The following is a 26,990-nucleotide window of genomic DNA, read 5'->3' on the forward strand; positions in this document are numbered from 1 at the left end:
CAATTGATATCATAGCCATCTGAGTTTGTGAAGTATCATCCTGATGGCCATATAATAATGAAATCACCTAACACCACATTTCTCAGGACATACCCCAGTCACTAGGTGGTTCCTAAATGTAATTGACAAATAATCTCTGCTTGAAACCTGATGAAACTCAAAACAGTACAGAGCCTACAGTGGTGATGCCAGCCCCCTTCAGGGGTCACCAATCAATTATGTGTTCAAGCCCTGTAGTCCCTGGGAGGCTGCAACAACAAAGAAAGGGCAACTTCTCTCATCAGCTCAAGAACAGCATCTCAACTGGGCTTTCTGAGTCTCTAGCACTTTGAGTCTCCTTGCTAGGCTCCCTTCACCCTGTAGTGTTCTCCAAGTTGACAGCCTTGGGTCTAAGACCTCTTGTCACAAAAAGAATGGCCAGCCCTCAGGCAGCCCATGAACTTCTTTTGGATTTTAAAAAATCTTAAAAATAAAAAAAGGCAAGAATTACAATCTGCTTTTTAGCAGTTCCAACACAGCAGCCTTGGGATAAATCTATACCACTCTTTCCATCTACTCTGGGAATTGCCCCATTAAGGTATTAAAACATTATTGCTTTCTCTCTGTTATCTAACCAGTATGTGTTCTGTACTGGCTGGTGCCAGGTACAACCCTGAAAAAACAAGGAAATAAACAGCAGAGGAGCAGAATTTTTAAGTGGCTCTAACCAATCCTATGCATACTCCCAGACAGTGTGGGAAGGCAGATTCAACATGGAACCCAGCAGTCAACACCTTTGTCCCAAACAAGCCACCTCCTACAGCAGTAAGGGAGAGAACTAAGACATCAAGAGCTTCACTAGGGAAAAAACTAACAACTGGTCATGATATGTAGGATGTCAGCAAATATGCTAGATATTCAACTCCCTAAAGCAGTTTTCTTAATTTTCCATTTCCAAACTCAGCTCTGATGTTCAAATAAGGCTTCGGGCCATGGTAAAAGTTAACTCAGGCATTAAAATAAATAGTTTTCAAAGTAAATTCTTAAGAATGTATTTAGGGCTGGGGATGTAGCTCAGTTGGTAGAGTGCTTGCCTCACAAGCACAAGGCCCTGGGTTCAAATCCCCAGCACCGCAAAAAAAAAAAAAAGAATGTATTTAAAATTCTAAGTTCATTGAATATAAGACATATGGATTGCTGTCAAATAATTTAAAGATAGTCTACAGTTCACACAAAACCCCACAATTTCATGATTAAACCTAAGTATAATTTTTCCTATAAGGGTAATGAAACGTCTGTATTGAGATAAATAATTATTGATAAAAGAAAATCAATATAGTAAAAAATAGTTTGATCAATGAAGTCTTTGTAAGAAGTTTCTGTCAGCCAGCTTTTCTTTTATTCTCCAGCTTGTCATTTAGTTCGAAGCCTTAAAAATTATGACAATTCAAGTAGAGGTAAATCCACCTTGCCACAGAAGATATAAAATCACATCTCTTACTCTCTGGAATGGATCTCACTTCTTTCTTTTTTCCGCCTTTGCCGGCTCCCTACCACCACTTCTCAAAGCAAATGTGTTCTTTGGGAACATGGTTGTTTTCCAGTTGCTTGGAGAAAAAATCTGTCATTGGAGGTGGGCCACAAATATAGAACAAAGTCTCTTTTGAAATATGGTCTTTTATCTCCTCTTCTGTTATTCTTCCTTCTACCAAAAAACAGAATGAACACCAAATTAAGCCAGACGTTATTGGTATTCTGAAATGAGGATGGACTAACCACAACTCAGCAAAGTGTTTACTTGCTGTAACTCAAGCTCAGTACATCTCCAGGATTCTTAAACCTAGGGGAAGCTAATCACAGTATACTGCAGAGAGGGCCAATATTGGCCTTTGGTTGAGATGTAAAGCTGTCTTCAGCAAAGTAAATAAAACTTTTACCAAAATTCTTCCAAACAGGGGAAACCAGAAGTAATTTAAATGACCATTAGTAGCAAATGGAATCCATTCAGCAAGGATGAAATATGAGTTTTTCATGCACAGTATATTGATGATGCAAAAGCTTCCTAAAAATATGTGAAAAATAAAATTTTAACATGGATAATAGGAAACCTGGATGTACATAAATCCAACTAAGTATTTCCTTATTTTTCCTTGATGAATCATTTCTCAATTCCCCTGATAGTGACATTCCCAGTCAGCAACTCCCAACAATAAAGCATCTATGCCCAACTGATGACAGCCCTGTCCACCATAAAACTGCATGGAGAGAGTCAAAATATCTTTAGGGCACTCACCCGTGATGTATGGCTTAAGTTCGGCACTGATTTGTGTAGTCTGTTTTGTAACATGCAAACTGCATGCAATCTTCTCAGGAAATTCATTTACTAAATCGAAGATATTTTTCTGGAATGTCAAATATATTTGGTCACACTACAATTTTTAAATAATCAAAACAGATGGGCCCAACCATTGATGCCGAACCACAACTCACATTCTACACACGTCTGTCCCTCTTGCTCTACTTAGAGAGATATTGTTTGCAGCCTAGCAGGCCAGAGCATTCAGAGTACAGAGGGCTATTTGGCTTTAATTGAAATCTGAATATGCTAACAAGCATATTACTAACTCTCAGGGAGTTTCTTTTTCCTTTTTCTCAAGCATTGGCAATTAAGCAGCAGTTTCACTGACCACAGTTGTCTTTTAACTGTTTCTGTTCTTTTGTTCACTCCTGCAGCTGCTAAGCCTTCTCCATGGAATATACTTAGTTCCAACAGATGCAACTGCTGGGGTTTCATTTACCCAGCTGGGTCCAAACAATCTAGGTCTTACCTACTCCTGTGACACACAAGCCCACTTGTGGGTCTCTTGACTCTTCTAGACTCATAGTGTCATCATGACTTTCCTGTCACCTGATCTCTTAGATTCCTTCCCACCCAAATCCACCTTATCCTGTCCCTTAAGTAAGAGCCTCCTCAACACCAGTAGTTTTAATTGTCCTGGATAAGACGTGTCAGTTATTTCTCATTTGAGCATGATTAAGCCTTGCAAGCCTTTTGCTTGAACCTCTGCAGAGAAATCAGAACCTAGAGAAGAAATGTTTGTGGACGATTAACACCACCACACAAGTTTGCTTACAACAAATGATGAAACATACATCTCCCACCCCTTACCTTAAACAGGAGTTCACTGGTGTTCTTTGCACTGTAGAACAGTTTTATTGTTCCTATCTCATATCCACTTCCTTTGTTTGCCCGCTCGCGGTGGAGATCTGCCGAGTGCCGCAGGATGGAAAGCAGGGGGTTAATTCCAACTCCTCCTGCAATCAACACGAGGTTTCTAGGGGCATCTGTGGGCTGAGGGTCAAAGAAGAAATCTCCACCTACTCTCACAGCCACTTCAGAGTCAAGTGTACACTAAGACAGGAAAGAAAAAGATCTTTTAGTCCTTTATAGTACTGGTGTTAAACAAAATGTTCTACTTTAATAAAACCCACCAAGTCCAACTTCTGCATTTTTATCACTATTTAGGACTATTTGTATAGCTTGCTCTCAGTTGTCCTGGGACTCTGAATTACTTCCATTTGTCCATGATGCAGGCCATTTGTTGCCCAACCTCTGTGATTCAAACGGCACATCCACTCCAGTACTGAAAAAAGGGGACTTGCTTCAGTGATTCTGCCATTTGTTAACTTCTCAGGTAATGAAGTTGAAAAAAGTGGTAATGGACTCCAGCAGAGGAGAGCTCTGGAGTATGGGTCTCCTTTTATCCAAGTGGTATTCCTGTGTCTGATCAAGGCTAATAGAGGCAGGATGGAACAAGGGTCATGATGTAGGGTGCTCTGGGCTCATCAGAGCTGACAAGTTTACTGGAGTCTCCCTCCTAATCACAGGCAGGGTACAGTCAGATCAGTTTTGCAGGCGTAGACCAGCACTGCAATATTGTTCAACACTGCTCACTTCTCCCCAGAGCATCAGAAACAGGCAACTAGAAATCACACCAAGAGTGAGTCTCACACAGACCCACCCAGGTAAAGGAATTATTTGGTGAGGTCACTTATACCAGAAATACCACCAGAGTTTAACATTGGTTCTCAATGGGGCAAACTGCTCCTGATGGGGTGTTTCGAAAACTTGTGGTGACTTTTTGTTGTCACAACAATTTAGGGAACCCAACTGGCATTTAGGGAGAAAAAGCCAGAGATGTCAGATGTCCCACAAAATTAGTGAAGTTCTAGAGCTGACACCTACTAAAACGATGGTTAAATCTGCAGGAATTTTGTGAGCCAGTATCTACTGGTAGTACAAAGGCAGTCATTGGAGTAGTTACAGCACAGAAATCAGCAAACGATACAAATCAGGGCTATTTTATTCAGGGAGTTGGCTGACCACCACACCATTATCTGCAGCACACAGGACTGTCCTGACAGTGACTTCTGAATGGCCCATAGTTTGTGTACAGATGAAAGCTGGTTTGTAATGGTCTGAGACTAGCCTCTAATTTATTTACAAATAAACTCAAGACTTTTTTTGGGGGGTGGGGGTACTGGGGATTGAACTCAGGGGCACTCGATTACTGAGCCACATCCCCAGCCCAATTTTGTATTTTATTTAGAGACAAGTCTCAATGACTTGCTTAGCACCTTGTTTTTGCTGAGGCTGGCTTTGGACTTGTGATCCTTCTGCCTCAGCCTCCCAAATCACTGGGATCATAGGCGTGCGTCACCATACCCGGCTCAGACTTTTTTGTATAGGTTTTATCTGGTTTTAATTTTCCAGAATGTACCACTGCGTAGATTTTATTTGGCTGTGTTCAGAACCTTATCAAACATTCCACTATGCTGGAAAACCACATGCTCTGGTGGTGACATGTTCTTTTGTCACCCATATACCATTTCTGTATCACCATTTGCAGACTGGGTATTCATGATTATTCTATGTTTAGGAACAACCACTGAAACACTCCATTCTATATCTAGTTCAGATATGCCTACGCATTTATATAATGAAATACATATTCTTTGATCACTTTGCTTTGATTCTCCTTTGTAGTATAGTTTCTTTTTTAATTTATGTGTCTCAATTATGAATTTCATTCATAATAGTTCTATAAAGGAGGCATTGAATCTGACAAGATTGAGAATCCCTTCCTCATTCTGGAGAAAAACATACTGATCTTAGTCAAAGGAATGAATTTTAATATAGCTCAATGAAATTCAGTTAAGTCCTTTAACTTCTGAGCCTTTGCGGCACCTGCCCTGTCCACTTTCAGGCTGTTGTGGGCATCAAATGACTCACAGTAGGGGTAACTCCCTGCTGGTATCAGGCTCTATGTAAGAGGGTATTTTCATTATTATGGCTGTCACAGAGAACAGGTGGTGGGTGGGCCTGCTTCCTTCTTTCATCACTAAAAAAACAGAATCTAGGAAAAAGAAATCTGTATTAAAAGCATAAGTTTGTCCCATTACATGTTCCTGGTGTATATCAAGTAAATGAACTCTCTCAAGTATTAACATACACACATCTTTTGAGGACCAAACCTCTGGCATTCATTCCTTGGCAACTCATAGGGCAGGTGAGTGGCAAGTACTTTTGGATAGGAATTTTATTTGAGGCTCTATAACTTAAAGACTAGTTAAACTTAGAGAAAAATAAGGGAAAAAAATGAAAATTATTTGAATTCATAAAATAGGTCATTTTTGGTAAACAACTGTTAAATGAATGGAAATCCTTTCTCTGAGGGGAAAAATGTCTGAATTTAACTATTTTAAATATGCAGGAGATTGTTATATGAGTAAGTGGGTTTTCATTTTGACAAAAGAAATTAGCAGCAAGGGAGCATTTGGTTAGGAATCACAATCTAGGAATGGTTGCAATGAATACCAAAGTGCTTTAAAATGTTCCTTCAAGTCTTGAAAATAGAATCTAAGATAAGAAACTCTGCCAAATTATGACAATAGATTTCATCTTCCTACATCTTCCATCTCCATTGCTTGCTTTCCCATACACATCTCTCTTTATAATAAGAATCTGAGAGTAAAAGACACTGAGAGAAATTATTTTTTCCAATGGCCATCTTTGATGTGCTTAGCAATGACAACAAAGAAAGCTGTTAGTTCACTGTTTTTAGGAACTAGAGTATGTTCTACCCCAGAACTGGCAAGAAAATATACCCCAGAGAACGATAATACCCAAGAAACCTGTCTTTTTAGTGACAAAAATATTCAATAGATCTATCTTCTAATTTGCTAGCATCTGGAAAGAATCAAAAGCCACCTTTGTCTTTTGTCAATCAATAAAAACTGCCAGGATAGCAAGACCACAAGACTCAAAACACTGCATAGCATAACATGTAAGTAAAAGGACATTACCTTCAATTACATAGAAATGTATCAACTTCGCATATAGATTTTGTACTTATGAAATAAAAAACCTTTCCACAGCAACTGAAGCCCAGTACACAATAGCTATCCAGAACCCCTTACCCTGCCAAGAGCTTGAGCCAAAGCCAATAAAATAAAGGAAGACATTTATGGCACTTTATCCCATGTCTCAACAGAGCAGCTTGCTGCCACCCAGACACTCACGTGCCTCCATTGTCCACCCTAATAGCTTAATAAGACAAATCCTCAGGAGGAAAATAGCCACCTGAAAGTGGTTCCAAGGAAAATCTGACTTCATAAAGGCTGTTTGTAACTCCCACTGGGCAGAGAACAGGCACCACAATTAGGAGGTGCACTCAGGCAATGCCACTTTGAAATTTTCTACAGCCTCTAAGAATAAGTTCCTTCATTGAAATGCCAATGAGGCATGAAACCTAGCAGAGAGGGCTGGACCAGCACCAGGTCAGGGCATGTGGGCGCCAAGAACAACTGCAGGGCAGTGTGTGCATGTATTGTGTGCTCACACACTCACAGAGCACTAGAAACTAGGATGGCAGTGCTCACTTGAAATCTGACAAGGGGCAAGTAGACACCTGTTGGTCTCACCCCAATGGCATGTTTTAGAGACTCAGAGAACCTAGAGACAGTAACAGGTTGAAAAATCTACAGATAATTCTGAAAAGGAACGAGGCACCTAAGGTCATACCAAAGGAGACTCAGAAGGTAAGAGGATAAAAATGTGACAGGATACATTTACAGTGGAAATGCCACGGCAAGTAAGCACCTGGGGACAGTCCTGAACAGACACAGTGGACGTGTAGAAGGACATAATATCCTTTGACATCTTCATATCCTTATTAGTGAAGTGTCTATCCAATCCTTTGCCCATTTAAAAAATTTATTGATGAGGTTTTTTTTTTTTTTTTTTTGAGTTTTTGAGTGTTTGTATAAAACACTCTGGGTACAAGTCCTGTGTTGGGCATCTGATTTGCGAAATTTTCTCTCCCAGTCTATATGTAGGTTATTTTTAAATTAAGTCTTTTGCAAGTAAAGTTTGAATTTTGATTAAGTCCTATGTTTTTTTTTTTTTTTGACTCTTGCTTTCAGTGTCATGTCTAAGAACTCTGCCTGCCCTCAAGTTCTCAGTATTTTGTTTCTTCTAGAACTTTCATAATATGTTTTACATTTTGAGTTAATTTTAAATTTCAAGTATAAGGTTTAGGTCAAACTCTTTGTTTTGCTTTGCATATAGATGTAAAATTATCCTAGCATTATTTGTTTAAAGGGCTATCCTTTTTCCACTGAACTTCTTTAGTACCTTTGCAATAAATGGCCACATTACTGAACTCTATATTCTGATGTGTATCTTTTCACTAGTACCCCAATATTTTGATTACTATTGCTTTACTTTTAGCCTTGAATTTGAGTAATGTGATTTTTACTTCTTATGCTTCTTTTCCAAAACTATTTTGCTATTCCGTTTCCTTTTATTTTCCATATAAATTTTAAAATCATTTGTCTGTATCTACAAAAACTTCTGTTACGATTTTGATTAATGTTATAATAAATCTAAAAGTCAATGTAAGGAAGAGTGACTTATTATGTTGAATCTAATTCATGAATATTTACTCACACCTTCTTTGATTTCTTTCAAGAAATTAAGATCAAATATGATCTTCTGGAAGAACAATTACCTGCAAGAAGGTTCTGTATTGGGGGATGGGACAAGACAATGTCCTAAGCTAGTTAGTTTTCCCAGAACAGCAGCTTTCTTCAGCCACTACAAGGGCATATTACTTCCTACAAATATGGCTGGTCAATGTGATTCTTTGTGTGCCCTCTCTCCTAAACAAACTATGCTGCAACCAGGTGGGACTTTTGCAGTCACTGAATTCAACCTTGTTTCCAAACTTAGGCAGATAAGAGATATGTCTCACCCCAACACATGTATTTTTGTTGGTGCTCTGTAGGATCCCCTACTATTGGCCTTTTTCTTCTACTAAGTCTCATGTGGCTCCTACATAAACACAATTCTTTGCAAACTTTAAAAATATACTGGAGTATATTCCAGGTTCTGCTGAAAATAAGGTTTACATTTTGTTTTTTGTTTTCCTTTGTTGACAATGATTTCCATGAAAATAAAGGGACACACAGGTACTAAATTTTTTAAGCCATATTTGTATCATACATTTCCTTTTGATAAAGGAGATTTTTTAAAATTCCTGGAAGAGGATGGAGGTTGTTGGTAAATATAGGAGGCACACTCTAATCATAAAGAGGATGGCAATAAAGGAGACAAGGGTCAAAAACTAAGCAACTGATCTTTTCTGAGTTCAGGTTTTGTTATCAGAGTTCTAGCAATGACAGGGAGCTTACATAGGATTTGGTTGAGCCCTGTGGTAATGTATGTGTTAAATATAAGTATGCAGTTACATTTGGATTAGCTCTCAGAATCCTGTGTGAAGAGCTCTCCAGGAGCTGAAATGGAAAGCACCATGGATTTAGTTGTGCTCATCTCTAGGCACCACAGTATTATGTAATCAGAGGTAGTTTCCCTCTAAATACTGGAAAAAATGATAATTTAATTTCCTTTATTTTGGATAGTTATAGTAAAATAGTCTAATTTATAGATTTACCATTTATATAACAAATGGTCAATTTTCAAAAACTTGGATAAAATGCAAAATGTTTTAAATTTACAATAGTATTTCACCAAATATAGTTTGGTGAAGACAAACTATTTCCAAATCCCAGTACTTCTGAGTCATACTTACGAGACTCTTTCTTTACCCTTTCTAGGAAACTATGTGTGAACATGTACTCTTTATACTCAATACCAGGGTTTTCAGGTGGATCAAGTGAGCCAAGCACAAATCTCGGGGCAGGCAGAGATGCCCAGATCTCCAAATTTAAAGAAGGTGGTTGCTTACCTTATTGTGAACCCAGAGGGCAGGCGGGTGGTTTGTATATTTCACTGCCAGCTCTATCATTCTCTCTTGCTCTAGCAGTCTGGGACTGGAGCATATTGAAAACCCACCAACTACAGAGACTCCTGGAATAAAGAAATCAATCCTAAAAGAAAAGATAAATAAATAATTACTGTTGAAGCAATTCTAAAAACAGGCAGAATAAATGAAATTGACAAAACTTTAGTTAAATTGACCAAGGAATAAAAAAAAGATAAACTACTAAAATTAAGAATAAAAGAGGGGCTATCATCAACCTTACAAAAATAAAAAGGAATATAAAGAAATTATATAAGCAACTGTGTATCAAACATAGTTAACTTAGATGAAAAGCACATATTCCTAAAGACACAATTACCAAATATTATTCAAGAAGAAACAGAAGGCCTGGATCCATAAGGGGTCAAAGGATTGAATCAGTAATTTTAAAACTTCCACAAAGAAAAGATCAAGTCCAGATGGCATTACTGGTAAATTCCATTAAACATTTAAAGTAATGCTAACCTTTCACAAACTCTTCCAAAAACAGAACACTTTCTGATGCATTCAATGAGGCCAGTAGTATCACCCTGATGCTAAGACCAAAGACACTGCAAGAAAACTACAGAATAATATGCCTTCTGAATAAAGATTTTTTAAAAAAATCCCATAAATACAAGGGTTTAACATTTGAAAATCAATCAATGCAATACTACTTAATAGAATAAGGTACAAATCCCACATGATCATCTTACTAGATGCAGGAAAGATATGCAATAACATGCAACACTCTTCCACAATAAAAACACTCGAGATATCAGGAATGAATGAGAACTTCTTCAAATTGACAAGGGGCACCTACAAAACACCCATGGCTAACCTTATAACTTAATGATGAAAGGATGAAAATTCTTCCCTACAGGAATAAAACACAGATATCTAATCCTATGACTTCTACTCAACACTGCACTAGAGGTTTGGCCAAGGAAAGCAACCAAGAGAAGAAAATATGAGACATTCAGATTGGAGAGGAATAAGTTGCAGATGGCATCATCCCATGCATAGAAAATTGAAAGGAATTCACTAAAAATGTATTAGAATTACTAACTGCAAATAAGGTTGCAGTACTTCAGTATACAAAAACAAAACAAAACAAAGCTATTTCCATACACTAGCAGTGAACTATCCAAATGTACAATTTAGAAAAAATTCCTTTTGTAATAGCATTAAAAAAGAACAAAATAATTGTGAATAAATTTAACAAGTACCTGAAAACTATAAAACATTGAAAAAAATTAAAGATTTAAATACGTGGAAAGACATTCCACATTCATAGATTAGAAGACAATACTGCTAAGATGGCGATACTCCTCAAATTTATCTATAGATTCAGTGTAATACCTCCAAAACCCCCAGCTCGTTTCCTTGCTGAAATTGACAATATTAAAAAATTTCAAATGGAAATTTAAGGAACCCAGAATCATTAAAACAATCCTGGAAAAGAAATTTAAAGGTTGAAAAAGTTACCACAAAGTTAGGGTAATGAAGACATGGTGGTACTTGTGTAAGGACAGACATAAAGATCAACAGAGGGCTGGGGAGACAGCTCAGCTGGTGGAGTGCTTGCCTCACAAGCACAAGGCCCTGAGTTTGATCCCCAGTACAGCAAAAAAAAAAAAAAAAAAAAAAAAAAAAAAAAAAAAAAAAAAAAAAAAAAAAAAATCACAGAAAAGAATTAAGAATCCAGAAATAAACCCTTACATTTATGGTCAATTGATTTTTGACAAAAGTGCCAAGACAAATCAATGGAAAAAGAATAGTTTATTGAGTAAATGGTACTGGGACAACTGTATATCTACATGCAAAAAATAAAATTATGTTGGGACACCCGCCTCATACAAAAAATAAAACTGGAGCAGAGGTTTAAACATAAGAGCCAAAATAATAAACTCCTAGAAGAAAACCCAGGAGATGATTTCATGGCAATGGTTTCTTAGATATGACACCAAACCACAAGGGTAAACCAAACAGAGACTAGACTTCATAAAAATGAACAAATTTGTGCTACAAATATGATCAAGAAAGTTAAAAGACAACCCACAGAATGGGTCCCTTAGTAGAATTACACATCTACTAAGGGACCTATATTCATAGATTTAAGGAACCCCTGTAATTCGGTAATAGAGAAAACCCAAACTTTAAAACAAGCAAAGGGTTTTAACTAACATTTCTTCAAAAAGGATATTAAAAACACTAATAAGGGGGCTGGGGAGATAGCTCAGTTGGTAGAGTGCTTGCGTTGTAAGCACAAGGCCCTGGGTTCGATCCCCAGCACCCAAAAAATAAATAAATAAATAAATAACACTAATAAGCACATGAAATGATATTCAACATCATAAGTTCTTAGGGGAATGTAAATCATATCCACAGTGATCTACCACTTCATGTACAATAGGATGACCATAATCCAAAGGTGAGAAAACAGCAAATTTCATGAGAGTTTGGAGAAATAGGAACCCTTATATAATGCTAGTAGAAATGTCAGATGGCACAGCCAGCCACTTTAGAGAATGGTTTTGACAGTGAATGAAAATGTTAAACACAGTTACCATATGGCTTGACAATTTCACTTCTAGGTTTAGGCTCAAGAGAAAGGACAATATATGTCCACTCAGAAATCTGAACACCAATGCCACAGCAGCATAATCCACAATAGCCCCCAAATGGAAACAAGCTAAATGTTAACTGATGAATAAATCAACAAAATATGATATGTCCATATAATGACATGAAGTGCTAATACATGCTACAACATAGTTAAAACATGAAATCACATTAAGTGAAAGAAGTCAGATAAAGAAGTCACAAAAAGATCAATTTATGTTCCCATTTATATGAATGTCCAGGGAGATAGAAAGTAGAACCATAGTTGTCTATGGAGGCAGGAAGATGGGGAATGAATGGCAACTGGTACTGGGTTTCTCTGTAGGATGATGAAAATGTCCTAACATTTGATTAGACTGATGAACAAACAACTCTGAGTACACAAAAACCCCGTGAATTGTATTCTTTATATGACTGAATTTTATGCATTAAATTGTATCTCAATAAAATACTTTCAAAAGAAGTACAAAAGAGAAGGGGACAAAAACACTTCTGCTGGTATTTTTGCCAAACTTAAATAGGCTGACAGGGTTTTGTGTGTTCTGAAAGACTTGTTTCTCCTTTTCTTCTAACCACATCTTACAGCCTAAAACTCTTAGGAGTTTCAAGTTTCCAATAATTCTATGCCACAGAAATCCTTTTTGGTGAGAATTATAGGAAATGCAACAAATCTGGTAAAAAGAACAGAAAAATTTATTAGAACCTGGCATCAAAAAAAAAAAAAATTCTCATCCCCATGTCTTGGAAACTTTAAAATTCATTCTAGATGTTTCTCTGCCATCAACAACAGAAAGTATCCCGTTTCCAGATGTTTTCTTATACACTGCTTGAAATGAAAAGCACAAGAGGCTTTCTATCAGTTTGATCTATAACCTTAAAATATATTTTACTCTAATCTACAGCCTTAAATATTTGCTCATTTTTGATAGTTTTTAAAAACAGCTCTAGCTGGGCACAACAGTGCATGTCAGTAATCCCAAAAAGCTCGCAAGTTCAAAGCTAGCCTCAGCAACATAGTGAGCCCTGTTTCTAAATAAAAAAATAAAAGGGCTGGGGATGTGACTCAGTGGTAAAGCACCTCTGAGTTCAATCCCCAGTACCAAAAAAAAAGCTCTAGATTAGAAGTGCTCCAGGAAAGGTCACCTCCCCTCCTTTTACAACTTTCACTCGACTTTCCTCCATGAATACTTTCATTTCCCTTTCATTTTGGATGATATAAAAATTGTAAACACCATAGTACCCATTTATTTACATGTGTGTCATATGCTATCAGAAAGGAGAAACAGTGTCTACCCTATATCCACGTATAAAAATAAATAAAATCAATGAGCTACTTTTGTCTCTCTTCATCTCCTGAACTCCAGCACCCTCTGCTGGTCAATGCTGATAAATTCCTTTTTCTTAGATGAAAGGGATCAACCTTTTTTAGTAACTTTGGAAAGCTATTTTCAGGGAAAAAAAAAAAAAAAAACAACTCCTAAATTAAAAGATACAGAAAAACTAAAATTATATTAAAACTCTCATATGATAGTACTTAAGAAAATATGCACATTACATATTTCATAAAACACCTGTCTGTGAAAGAATTAAGCTATAAACACAAACCTTTAAAAAAAAACCCTTTGTAGGATTAGGCACTCTGGGAATCCTGAGCAGAGGCCTCTACTATGTATAAGCAGAACTGAAAAGGGATCCAGTATGTAGTAAAGCAACACGTTCACATCCAACTTTGACATGCCAGGCAGCAAAGTCCCACCCACAGAGATGATCTCAGTGCCCAGTACAAAGGGCATGCAAACCATGGCCAAATGACAATGATATTTATGAGATCCCAAACTCTATCCCCTGCTACAGCTCTCAGAGCTCCTCACTTGTGTGAACACCATTGAGAGGACCTACCTACCACAGACAGCATTGCAGTGAGAGGTACAGAGACTATGGTTCCTGCCCCCAACTAACTCATTCTAAGGGGAGAAAAAACAACACATAAATACATGTAAGTGGGCTATGATAAAATCTGCTTAAAGTATGGAGACAGAGCAGAGGAGGGATAGTCAGTTCTACCAAGAGTGAAGGACTTAAGAGGGGTTGCTATTTAAACAGAGTCAAACACAGTGCAACAGAGGACAGAGCCTGGACGAAGAGCTGGGGAATGCACACTTTGTATGGTTGTGTGAAATTCAGTGCTACTGCACCCAGCTGTGTAGTTTGTAGGCTGTCTACAACACAGTGGTCCTACTCAATGGTGGGTAGTATCTAATCTTACTTCTCTTATCTATTTCTTCTTGGTGTCCTCCCAGTAGGCCCCAAAGTTTCTTTCTAGCAAAGAAATTTATATCAGGACCAAGTCTTTTTGCTGCAAAAATGCTTTGGCCTCACTTCCTCTTGGGCATGTTCTGGACAGCCCAGAACAGACTGATCACTGATGGCACCATCATTGATGTCACGTGGCAGTGTGCACTCACTCACCCACTGACTTAACCACAGCTCTAAAGACAGAACCAACATCTTCACTGCAGGAGAACTGGCCAAGAAACTAAGAATAGGAATCTGACCACTGAGTTTCACCTGTCTAGCTGACTGAGTGAAACACTAACACAAAAAGCTCATGTTTGGTAGAGCAGAAATGTTCAGAGGTGAAATGATTAGAGAGAGCTGTAACCTCATCAGTGGATTAATTCATCTGATGGATTGATAATTTGAATGGATTATTGAGTGGTAACTGTAGGCAGGCAGGACATGGCTGGAGGAACTGACACTGAGGGTGTGCCCTTTGGCATTATATCTTGTTTCTGGCTCCTAGAGTGAACATACAGTCTCAGCTGTGCTCTCTCTCTTTTTCTCTTTCTTGCTTTCCATAAGTTGAGCAGCTTTCTTCTGCCATGCGTTTCCACCATGATGTTCTGCCTCACCTTGAGCCCAGAGAAAGGAAGCTGGCTAAACATGGATTGAAACCTTTGAAAGTGCTGTTCTTATTGGGTATTTTCATTATAGTGATGATGAGCTGACTAATACACTAATAAAAAATAAAATCAAACTAATGAAGATAACATTAGCCATTGTGCAAAAACACCAGTAGCCCCAAACAGGAACACTACTGCTCCCTCTTTAAAGATGTGAAAAACCAAAGCCCAGAGGAATGTAGAACAGCCCACATCACAGAACTAGCACGTAGGCAGACTTCTAACATGAACGAGGCAGTCTCCAGGCATAAGGCCACAATGCCTCCCTCTGGGGATGGACCCCATCCATAGCAGTTCAGTCATTGAAGACAGGTGGCAAGTACCACAGTCAACAGAGCCATCATACCTGGCATGAGGACTGTTGGTGCCATACTTCAGCCCTGAGAGGGAGTGCCAATCTTTCCACAAAGAGGGAGGAGCCCTGACAAGGTCAAGAGCAGAATTCACAAAGAAGTTGGTTGCTAAGCAAGTTGTCAACCTACTGGTGAGAGGAGTCCAAGAGGTTTAGCCCTGCTCACATGAAAGATGTTTCTGAGATGGTTTCCTCCTGTGGCCTTTCTCTCTGGGTTGAATTGCTAGAGCTCGTGAACTGGTTTCCCAGCATAGGAACCAGTTCCCTTTGGAACGCCCAGTAAAAACACTGCAGTATAGAAAAAGCCCCCTGAGGTTTCTCTCTGGTCTGTGCTGAAGGGGTCTACATGGGGATGCGCAGTCAGAGCTCCAGTTGGTCACAGACAACATTTATTTATTTATTTAGAGTTAGTCCTGGTACCTCATTCTGAGAGTTTGGCAGGTGTCAGAGGCTGTCAGCCATCAAAAATTTCAGAGACGTGGGACCATGGCCCAATCTCTCACCCCAGAGATGAGCTCAAGAACAATCTCCTCTTCACCTCTGATCATCCTAATGGCACTGAATGGAAGGTGGCCACATCCAAATCCTTCTTTCACTAATCCTTGCCTTCTCCAAAATGTCACATGGAGGTTACTACTAACCTGCTCACTTAAGAGAACCTAGAGCACAAAGCAATCCCAGCAACAGCAAGGAACAGGTGGACAACACCAACCTACGCAAAATGGTCATTTTGTAATCATAAAGTCAAATACCAAAAAGAATTCACAACTCCAGAGCTATATAATAAGTCAACAACAATAAGGGTGCAATCTTTTAAAAGGGGAAGAGTTGTGGACCAGACCCACAGCTGGTGGAAAAGGGTCACTGCCAACCAGACAGTGATCACCACCCTCATGTGACTTCTGAAGCAAGTCAGTGAGGCATATACTAAAACCAATCCTAATGTCAATGAAAGGACCAAATCCATTCACTGGAATGGGATACCCAACACCAGCCCTGAAAAACTTTCTCTTTAGAATCACAAGGGGACCCCATTTCTATATATTCAGTTAGGGAATGATGACATTTTTCCTATCAGGTAACTGCAGTCTGTAAGAGCTAATGCAGTTGCAGGCACACCATGGTTGGTGAAGCATTTTAACCAAGGCACAAGCTTTTTCTACCCAGGAGACTGGAGTTGGAGTCTTGGCAGAATTCAGAGTTGAAGGCACAGAGACAATGCTGTGCACAGGACACAAACACTTCCACAGAAGTGAAATGTGGAAAAACAGATAATTACAATTAAAGTTTTCACTTTTCAATGTAATAACTGCTAAACCATTTTTGAAGGGTAAATATGTTGCCCACCCCCTAAAACTGCCAAAATGCATTTAATATGTATCACCGAACATGTGCAAAGATTGCAGTAAATTGCTTCACAAACGCAAATTATTGCAATCAGCATCTTGTTTTCTAGTTCTAAATTCAAAGGCAAACTATTAACACAAGACTGCTAACTCTTGCTATTATCACACTTGCTATTATCACACATCCTCCTCCTAACAAAACCACATCTCCAGATGGACTGCCAAAATTAGTCAAGTGACTCCTAAGAAATACTATGGAGATTGACATACCAGAAAACTCATTTAGAAATGAATGCTTTATTTAAATAAAGGACACACACACACCCAAACACACCTTTCCTAGGGAAATACAAGTTGCTTTATTTACAATTCAACTTGAATTGCAGCTCAGTGAGGCCATTCCAAGGAACAGTGGGACAGCTGGCCTACTAGCTTGTCAGCATACTGATTAGTCCTTAGAGTGGAATGGAACAGACTTAAGATCTGTGTGTGAGCTGGGTCTGATTGGGGAATCCTGAGAATAAACTAGGCAAAATATTTAAACTTAACCCAGGCAAGGTATGAGTAACACAGGAAGTCAGTCGAGAGGATGATATAACTGGTTATTCTCTTCAGACTGCTTTGTCTACTCTGTATTAGACACACACACACACACAAAAAAAAAAAAAAACTTAATTTTTAGAAATCTACGAATTCCCAGCAACACAAAACTCAGGCAGATTAGATTACTGCAATGCATTCTTTTAGGAAGCATTCCTGAGAACATAATAATCAGAGCTGTCAGTTTCATGGACTAGAACTAGCAGCTTTGTTTAAACTGGAAAACTCAAAGCAGTTTCCATTGTATGACTGAGAGACAGGGCCAAAGGGTCAAAACTGAAGTGGGCTCAAGCTAAGAAAGGAATCAGATTCTCCATACCAAAAAAGGCACACCATGAACAGAATTTCTCTGGGGGAATGGGAGGGAGGGCACACAGCTAGCCACGGAACTTCTTTCCAGAAGAAAAGATAATTCCTTCTATCTGATGACACCTTCTTAAATATACACCCTTGAAAAAAAGAAAAGCTACTTACCACTGGCCAGCTTTAAAGGAAAAGTCTTTATCGGCAATAAGCAAGCGGAGGCTCTTCACTGAGGGCGACTCACTGGCAGCTCCACACACCTTAGCCGCTGCAACCACCTATGGCCAGAGATAAGCTATGGCTCAGGTTAGTGTGTACACAGCCTAAGGGGCAAACAGGGGCTTTCTGAGAACTAAGATATTTTTGAAATATACAAAGACGTAGCTTTCGAAAATTACTCAAGGTAAAGTACACTTTGCTTTGGGTCTGCTGACTATCAAGTGAATAAATTTTAGTTAAGTTCTTTTTGAAAGACATGTTATAATATTAATCATACTCTGCATAAAAATAAAATCATTTTTTAGAGCAATTATTTAACCAGCATTTTTCTGGTGAGTATCTATCACACGCCATGCACTGGGTAAGGTACTCTAGGAACAGCACAGGGGATCAGAACCTGTAAGCAACCCTGCCTGACCTCTAAACTCTCCATCAGAACTAGGCAGAGTCAGGCCCACTGTTGCTCTGCAGTGTGTAAAGGGTCCATGATGAACTCATTTCAGAAATTAAAAGCAAGCACTACCCCACCCCTTTTTAAGCAATTTTACAGAGTAATGTGTGTTGAATCTAATATAAAAACTGGATTAGTACTCATGCTTTTGTTTTTTGATTTAGTTCTTCTAATTTATGTATTAAATTTTACAAAATATAAACATTTCAAGACCTTAAAACAGTGAGTGCAACAAAGAGTCCTTCCTTACAATTAGTTTGGGTTTGTTTCCTGGAAAACTGTTTAGAACTGATCAACTCAAGAACTATGCACCCCTCAACTTCAAAATATTTCTACTTCATTTGTTCATTCTTTATTCCATTTTGTGTTTCTCTTCCTCCTCTAAACCTGGGATATCTTCAAAAAAGAGGGAGAAAGACAATAAGACTCTTTCTTCAACCTCCTACTTGGGTTCAACTCCACTTGTGGCAGCAAATCATATCAGCAACAGTTGATCAAAATGCAATCCTCTCCTTGGAGGGCAACCTTCACAGCTCCACCAAAGGGTGCTCTGGAAAACCATCAAGGTCAATGAAACTCCCACCCCAATTCTAGTTCATTCTGGCCGCTTTCTCCAACAGACTACTAGGTCTAATCAAATCATCAATGGGAGACATTTTCAAAAATCCATTTGACTAGTCATCATGGATGGTCATCTCCCTCACCACCTGTAAGTATCTCCTAAAATATCTCCTATCTTACTCTTTCTCCTGCAAAATTCCTTGCCTCTCTTTTTCTGTATCATTGCCAATCCTCTCCCTTGTCTCTTGGTGATCAAGTCATGGTGATTTTCCATGACTGCCCCTCTACTAGCACTCCTAAACCTGGTCCCACCTACCCCTCTGAAACACTGCTCCATCAGCAAACATCAGTCCTTTCCTTCACATTCAATTACCCTCTCTCTATAGCCACCTTCTTGTTTCATCAGATGTGATAACTAATGCCACTAGCTTGTCTTAAGCAATTCAGCAACAAAACAAAGGAAGCCGCAAAATATGGCTCTTAACAGCATGGGCTCTGTAGTTACACTGCCTGATACTTAATCCAGGTGCCACCACTTAGCAGCTGTGACTCTGAATAGCTTACCTAGCCTCTGGCAGCTATAAACTAAGAATAGTTTATATTATGCCTCATAGTATTACTGGGATGACTAAATGAGATAATATGTGTAAAAGCCCTTATAACACTGCCAGCCCACAGTAAGTACTTAAGTGTTATAATGCATTAATGTGTGAATATTGGTTTCACATTATATGCTTTATTTATTAACATATATGCCACTGCACACTCCCCAGGGGACCACTCACATGGATAACAAATGCGCAGTGTGGTGGGCTTGTACTATATATACATCCTTTATTGTGCAAGTGCAAATTTAAAAGCCATATGTCTTTAAGATATTTTAGAAATCTTGTCTTCCATTCCTTCCTCTACTAAGACAATCAGTTCTTCCTCAGCCTACAGAATCTTCTTTTCCTTGATTTTTTTTTCTTAACCACCAGTAATCTGACTTTTGCTTTCCTGTAATTTCCTCCCAGGTTTATCAATGTCTTCCTGCAAACCCACACTCAATGTTCAGCCTCAGTTCCAACCTTCCCTGATCTCTCGGAATCCAGTACCGTCCATCCTAAAGCATTCTCCTTGCCTGTGCTAGCTGATATTGAACTCTTTAGGTCAATCCTACCTCTCTGACCTGGTCCTCTTCCATTTTTATTTCTACTCTACTCTTCAATGGGAGTGTTCCCTAAAGGGCCTCACTCCACTCCCTCTCCCACCTCCAGGTTGAGGCCCTTAGCAATCTCTAGGTCCTCCTCAACCCACTGCTAACTATTCGTCACCACTTCTCTGCCAATTCCTGGCTCACATCTACACTTCCCAGGGTAACAACAGTCAACGCCTGAGGAGCCTTTATCTTGGATATTTACCAGACGCTCATTTAAAATGTTTTATGTGCATTCAGTTGGTATGAATAATCTACTGTATCTCAAGAGACAATGTTATCCTTCACCTTGCACATGAGAAAACTGAAAGGTTCGATACTTCAAGATCACCTAGCTAGGAATTGCTGAGTCAAGATTCAAACCTAGGTCAGCTGGCCCTTAATCATCTGGCAGCACTGTCACAATGGTACAATCAAGCACAGAATTAAATCCACCATATTCTTCACTCAGTTCCAGACACCTGAACCTGTGCTTAGCATGGGGATGTAGAGATGGAGAAGGTTACCCCTGCAACACCAGCTTCTTTCTACATCAGGACTTCAATTTCAGACCCCTCTTGGACATGGTCAAATCTATTTTCAATGATATACAAACTTTGACTCTAGGATTCTGTCCCTAACCCGATCAAGTTCCATGAATTCATTTCACCTTTTCTTTCCCCTCCTCACCCCTACTGTCACAGGTGATAACATCTTTCTTTTCACTTTAATTGCTCTGTTGGCTTCCTTCTTATGTCTCTCAAAGCAGTCAATCGGTGAACACGGCTAATGTTCCAACCCAAGCTGTTACCCAGTTCAAAACCCCCAAAGGGCTTGGGGTGTGGCTCAGTGGTATACTACGTGCCTCGCACAGCAAAACCAAAAATCCAAAAACCTTCAAGGGCTCTACCACCCAACTAAACAAATAAACTAAAACTGAAAGGCCAATGTAACTCCAAGCAACTCATAACAGTTTAAGTTCCTTGAGTTCCTTCTTCAAAGGCACTTGACACTTGCCCACCTCCCAAACTCTTGCTGAGTCACACAGCATGCACCACAATGAGTTCCATCAAGCCCCATTCACCCCTGTATGCCCTGCACAAATACTCCCCCCCTTCCTTGAGGTCTTCCCTCTACACTGCACCCTCTCAATCCTCTTCCTACCAATGTATTGCCTTTCTTATTGTATTTAGCACATATTAAATTATAAATACTGATGAACATGTCTTTTTCACCACAAATCACAAACCTCCTGCAATTAGGTACTGAATAGAATACCCCTCTAAATCATCTCCTTAGATCAGACTCAGGGCCCAACATGTAGTAAGGCTCATGAAATATCTGCAGAATGAAAGAAAATTTAAGTCCCTTAGACTTGGTTTCCAAAACAAAGACCGGTAGAAATCCGGGAGCATTTTGTTGCTTAAAAAGGGGGAGGTGGGGCTGAGTATGTAGTACAGCACTTGCCTCACATATGCGAGACCCTGGGCTCAATCCCCAGCACCACAAGTTGTGGGGCGGGGAGGTGCGTGAGGGTGAATGCCACAGAAAATCCAGATTCGTATTCAAAAATGTGGAAAAGGTACAAGAGAGCAGGGACTGCATCAGAAGAACTGGTATCTTCCTCTGTTTGCTACACATTCTAAGTATCTAATTTCAAAAACAAGTAATGAGAATTATCACAAGTCTCTGTTCCTTTATCATTCCCTTTTATATTTACAAAAAAGAAAAGCTATTCCAAAAATTATTTTCTTTCAGTTTAATAATTTGTAAAAACATGGCCTAGAGCTACATTATTTCATTTCTAATAGCTTAACTGGCATCTGTTGGATTCACAAAACTAGATACGCATAAGCTTTAAACACCCACAAGAGTCACCTGGTAGCAAGGAAACCTCTATTATCATGTTAGCTGTGACATGTAAGAATGTTCCACAATAAAATGACAGACTATGTGAAATAAAATCATTAATGATTTCTCACCATCCAACATTTAATGAAGGAAAGAAAGCTAGACTTAGATTAAGCCATAGTTTCATTTAGATAGTGTCTGTGACCAAAAATCTTCCCAGATGCATTACATCCCTTGGTATTAACACAGTGATGTACATCCTGGTATTCATCTTAATAATCTGAACAAAACTGTCATGATTGGAATACAAAATGCCTTGCACAATCCATAATCTTAAGACATGTCTCCCTCTTACAACTATTTTGTTTAATACATATACATACCTAAAAATATTTCTAAAACTGAGTAGTAAAAATATTAATGAAATCTTTTCAAAGGTCATATTCATTCTGAAGCTAGTTCACATAATTAGGATCTATAATTGTGGCCCTGGTTATAAGCCACTCTTTTATTGAACAAGTAAAACAGAATGAAGGAACTTTTAACATTGGCATTTGCTCTTATACTTAATGGATCGAAGGATTTCACAACTAAAACCTCAACTAGCCATGTCCTAAGTTAAAACACATGGCAGGAAATGAAGTTTTCCATAAAATAACATTTAGACTCTTCTAGCATTCAATAAAATAACAATACATTTGCCAACTTTCACTGTTACACATTTTTAATGCATTGACCGAGTCAGCATCTAAGAGGAAATTCCATCATATTTATTTTAAAAATTGATTTTATGTAGGATATTTTGATGTTACTACTCACGCAAAAGTCTCTGTACAGGAAACAGGTCTTTGGAAAACTGACTGCCTTCCCCTGTTCACTCTTGTTAGGCTGTTTTCTAGCTTAAAAATTAAGGCGCCTAAAAAAATATAGTCGAGTTCAGAAAATTTCACAATTTAGGGAAACTGCTGAGAACAGTACATCACTTTATACATGAGGATACCAAGATCCAGACACATTATTTAAATGGTGGCAGAATACCAATCTGATACGTTGGACCCTGATTAAAGAAGGCGACCTTACTCAACTGATTTACTGATAAAGACCACAAAATTCTGTCAAGTTGTAGTTGGATTATGTTAGTCAACATTGTGCCCAGTATGAAGGGTGAACTACCTTACTCCCACCACTTGCGCTGGCCTCTTCTCCACCTTCCTGAGTCTTCACTCCAGCAACCAGCCACTCTCCTGCATCACCCTCTTGGCTCTCCCTGAGACCACACATAAGCTCTGGCTTCTCCCATCTCAGATAACATCATCAGGAGACACATACAGACAAACACCTACAGTATGTCAGGCACTTTACATACACTCATTCAATTTTCACAAGAACCCTGAAAGGCAGCTCTTATTATCCCCATTTTACAGAGGCACAAACTGAGGTCCCAGAGCCAGTAAGTGGCAGGGCAAAGATCCTGAATCCAGGCACTTGGGTGTTTTGCTGCTTCTCAAAAACTAACAAAGAAAAACAAGTCTTTCACCAGCTATCACCCCATTTCTCTGCTCCCATTCACATCAAAACACTTCAAGAGTTATATATGGTTCTGCTTCCACTTTCTTATCTCCCATTCTCTCTCCAACACAAGCAGCCGTGCTCTCACTCACTCCCCATTCTGGCCAATCAGGGGATGACCTTCCAGCAGAATTTAGCAGAGCTGGGCACTCCCTCCTCCTTAAAACACTGTCCTGGCTTCAACAACACTGATTTCCCTCCTGCCTGGCTGCCCGCTCCTTGTCCATCTCCTTTGCTGGCCCTTGCTTCTGTGTGGTCTCTAATTGTTGACATGGTCAAGGCTGAGTCCCAGGCCTCTTCCTCATTCTCTATATGGCTTAGACTATTTCCAGCAGTGAATTCAAAATTCATATATACAACTGCCTATTTGAGTTTCTATTTCAAACTTAACATATTCAATACAGAACTATTTTTTCTCCCAAATGTTCTCCCTTTTTATTATGAAAAATTTTAAACACATACAGAAGCAGTGAAAATAGTATAATGCACCTCCACGTACTGATGACCCAGAATCAATAGTTAATGACCTGTTATGAGTTGATTAAACTCATAATCTTATCTCATTTGTAACTCAATCTGCTCCCTCCCTAGCCCACATTAGTCCCAAACTGAGCCCTCTTCCTTCTCTAAACATGTTCTTCTCCATTTACATGAAAATTTGCCACCATCATTACATCATTATCTCCCTAGATTATTCAAATCCCAAATCCTAGAAATCATCCTGGTTTCTTCTTCTGTAATAGCCACCCACCCGCTGTGTGAATCCCATTGGCTGTACCCCTCTTGCTCTCCAACACTACCACCAGCACCTCTCCTGAGATTATGTCAACAACTTCCAACCTGGTGTCAAAGCCCAACAAAATATCCGACTCTTGATCAAGCTAATAAATGACCCTTTTAAAATGAAACAGTACTCATTTCCCTGCTTAAAACCTTCCAAGTCCCTATCCAAGCCCACAGTGATTTGTAGGTAGGTCCCGTCTACCTCTGATCTTCTCTCATACCTACTCTGCTCTGAACATGCCAAGCTCATTCCTACCTCAAAACTGTGGCATCTGCCACGAATGCTAAGCACATGGCTGGCTCTTTTCCTTCTTCAAGTCTCCGCTCAAATGTTAAGCACAAATTTAAAATGGCACCCCTGCCCTGGGCCATTCTTGCCTCCCATGGCCCTGTTTTATTTCCTTCGTAGTGTGTCTCACATTCTTTGGGTTATTCACATCACAATGAAGCTCCTCTAACAGCAGGGGCCTTGGCTGTCTCATGCACTGTTACAACCCCAGCACCTTGAACAAGGCTGGGCACAGAGCAGGCACTCAATACGTGTTGGCTGAATTTAAAATAAAATTTGTTTTCCTTGATTAGGTTCCTTGAGGAAAAAAGGAAAAAAGTTTGACCTTTTAGATTTGCTTCATTTACCAAACAAAAGTGTGTCAGTGAAAAATACTGCCACTACATTTTAGAGACTACCTACTTTGGGACATAAGCAGCAGTAGTACAGGCAACTTTTGCTTTCCATAGCCTCTATTCATGAAGAATAGACTATATGAGCACCATCAGCTCATTTCTTAAGATGGATATTACCACCATTTCCTATTTCAGAAAGTGACTGATTCAGGCAGTATGGGTAATCAGCTAGAGTTGGATTAATACTTGCTTATTCTACCCAGTGAAACAAGTATTAAGTGTCTATAGCATGTCAGCACTGTGTAAGATACTGTGGTTACAGAAATGCTAAGCTATGCTTTTCCCAAGGAGCCTCTATTTCCTTTGTGGGCTCCAACTCTCAGTGACCAGGACACTAATAAGAGCCACAGGCTGGCTGCCAGACCACCAGACCATCTGTCCTTCTCTGGAGTTCTCCAAGAGCCTATGGCCCAGTCTCCCTACACCTCCTAGGTGCCTGAGGTCCTTCTCTACCACCCTCTGATTTGTCACTGAGGACACTGTAGTGAGGCTAGGAGTACCAAGCACTGCTTGTCCCAGCTAGTTAATCTTCGAAAGGTTCTTTGACCGTCAGACTCTGATAATAAAAATAAATCAGGTGTAAAACTACTGAAAAGTAAAAGTACCTTAAAGAGATGTCCCCCTTCCTCACACCGAAGACCACAGAGACGAGCAGAGAATTGTGAAGGTTAAGTTCTGGACACAGTCCATTTTCCAGCTAGCAGGCCCTCCCACTCAAACCCCTACATGAGCAAAACCATAAGTCAAGCACTCAAAGACCAGCACTGGGAACCAGAGGATCCTCAAAAGCCTCTGTCCCAGAAGCCTGGCCCTTCGGCTTTATTGACTATCCACTGTACCTCAGTGACTCTCCCTTTTCTTATGCCCAGTAACATGCTGCTCAACAAAACTGTCACCATTTTTATTGTAAGAAGAGCTGATTCAATTATCAAAGATCTGAGTCCTCCACTTACTTGAAGAAGTTCTTTAAACTCAGGCCAACAATATAACGTAAGACAGGACAGTTCTGAGCAAAAGGCATGCTACTAATAATTACTCTAGGAATAAAAGGCATAAATCAGTACTATCTCAGGCAAATCAGGAAACAGGATAATTGTATCTGAATAGTTGTCTTAATTCCCTCACCTGTGAAACAAGAATAAAGATCCCTACACTTCCCTGACAGGGTGGCTGTGACAAGCAAGTACCAACCTACTATATAATTAAATGCTCTGTAAACCAAAAGGCAACAATATACTAAGGCACTGTAGAATATGGAAAGGGCTTCTAAAAGCAAACAAACAGTCAAAATAAAATTAGTTTCTTCCAAAATCAATTAGGTACATAAAATCACTTCTTTAGACCAGGACACCACTAAAACCTGAGGACAGGGGTCTATCATTTTCATTGCCGGGCACCTAGCTCAGTATCTGGCATATTTCCAAACGAATGCATAAGAATTTTAAAAATTGTTTCACTGCCAAACTCTCCCATCAAATTATAATAGAATACATCTTGCTCAGTGGCCAATACTCTGCAGAAGCCAAATACAGTGACCCCTCTTGTAAAATGTTAGCCTTGCCTGAACAATTCTTACAATATTTACAATACTTCTACTCTTATCTTCTTGACATTTCTATGGTTACTCAGACTTCTTATTCTTTGGTTCTTAAGGGAAAAAATATGAACTTCAATACAATCAAATGTCCTTCAATTCAAAGTCCAGTTTTCTACATCAGCATGACCTCAGACTGGTTACATTTAGAGTCCCAGGCAAAAAGTGTCAGTATCATAAAATGTCATTCCCTGAGTTTTCCAGAGGGAACACAATGCCCAATTCTGAAAGAATATTTCTTAGCAAGTGACTGCTCCATTCTTTACTCACTCCCAGAGTGACAACAGGGCCCTCTGGCCTAGGAATTCTAAGCTGGAGCTTCCATTTGGTCCTGGGAGAAGCTGTAAGACATCTCCTGGGTAATGTCCTCTTCTGTAAAATGTGGATGGCTTCCTATCATTAGGCTACCTCATGGGCTTGAGGTGAAGAGCATATGGAGCTGTGGGAGTTTTGAAAGCACACTGCATTAAAGGCAAGCGTGGAAGGCAGTTCTGTTACGGCCTAACCTGAGGGTCTGTTCATTTCAAGAAGTCCAAGACCAAGCCCTGCTCCTTGCTAGGAGTGTCCTCTG

At 39.3% G+C, this 26,990-nt stretch overlaps 1 protein-coding gene across 2 annotated transcripts in view; it reads right to left on the reverse strand.

The window, feature by feature from the left end:
* Positions 1-1,126: 1,126 nt before the first annotated feature.
* OXNAD1 (oxidoreductase NAD binding domain containing 1) overlaps positions 1,127-26,990 on the reverse strand; it is a 46,496-nt gene continuing 20,632 nt past the window's right edge. For both annotated transcript variants that reach the window (XM_079116485.1, XM_079116484.1), the window contains exons 5-9: positions 17,702-17,808; positions 9,288-9,429; positions 3,149-3,391; positions 2,273-2,381; positions 1,127-1,684 (exon numbers count right to left, since the gene is read on the reverse strand). In XM_079116485.1, coding sequence (XP_078972611.1) covers positions 1,530-1,684; positions 2,273-2,381; positions 3,149-3,391; positions 9,288-9,429; positions 17,702-17,808 — 756 coding nt within the window. In that variant the 3' untranslated portion in view covers positions 1,127-1,529. The remainder of the gene's footprint in view (positions 1,685-2,272; positions 2,382-3,148; positions 3,392-9,287; positions 9,430-17,701; positions 17,809-26,990) is intronic.

This window comes from Sciurus vulgaris (assembly GCF_902686455.1).
Source record: "Sciurus vulgaris genome assembly, chromosome: 16".
NCBI classification, from domain to species: domain Eukaryota; kingdom Metazoa; phylum Chordata; class Mammalia; order Rodentia; family Sciuridae; genus Sciurus; species Sciurus vulgaris.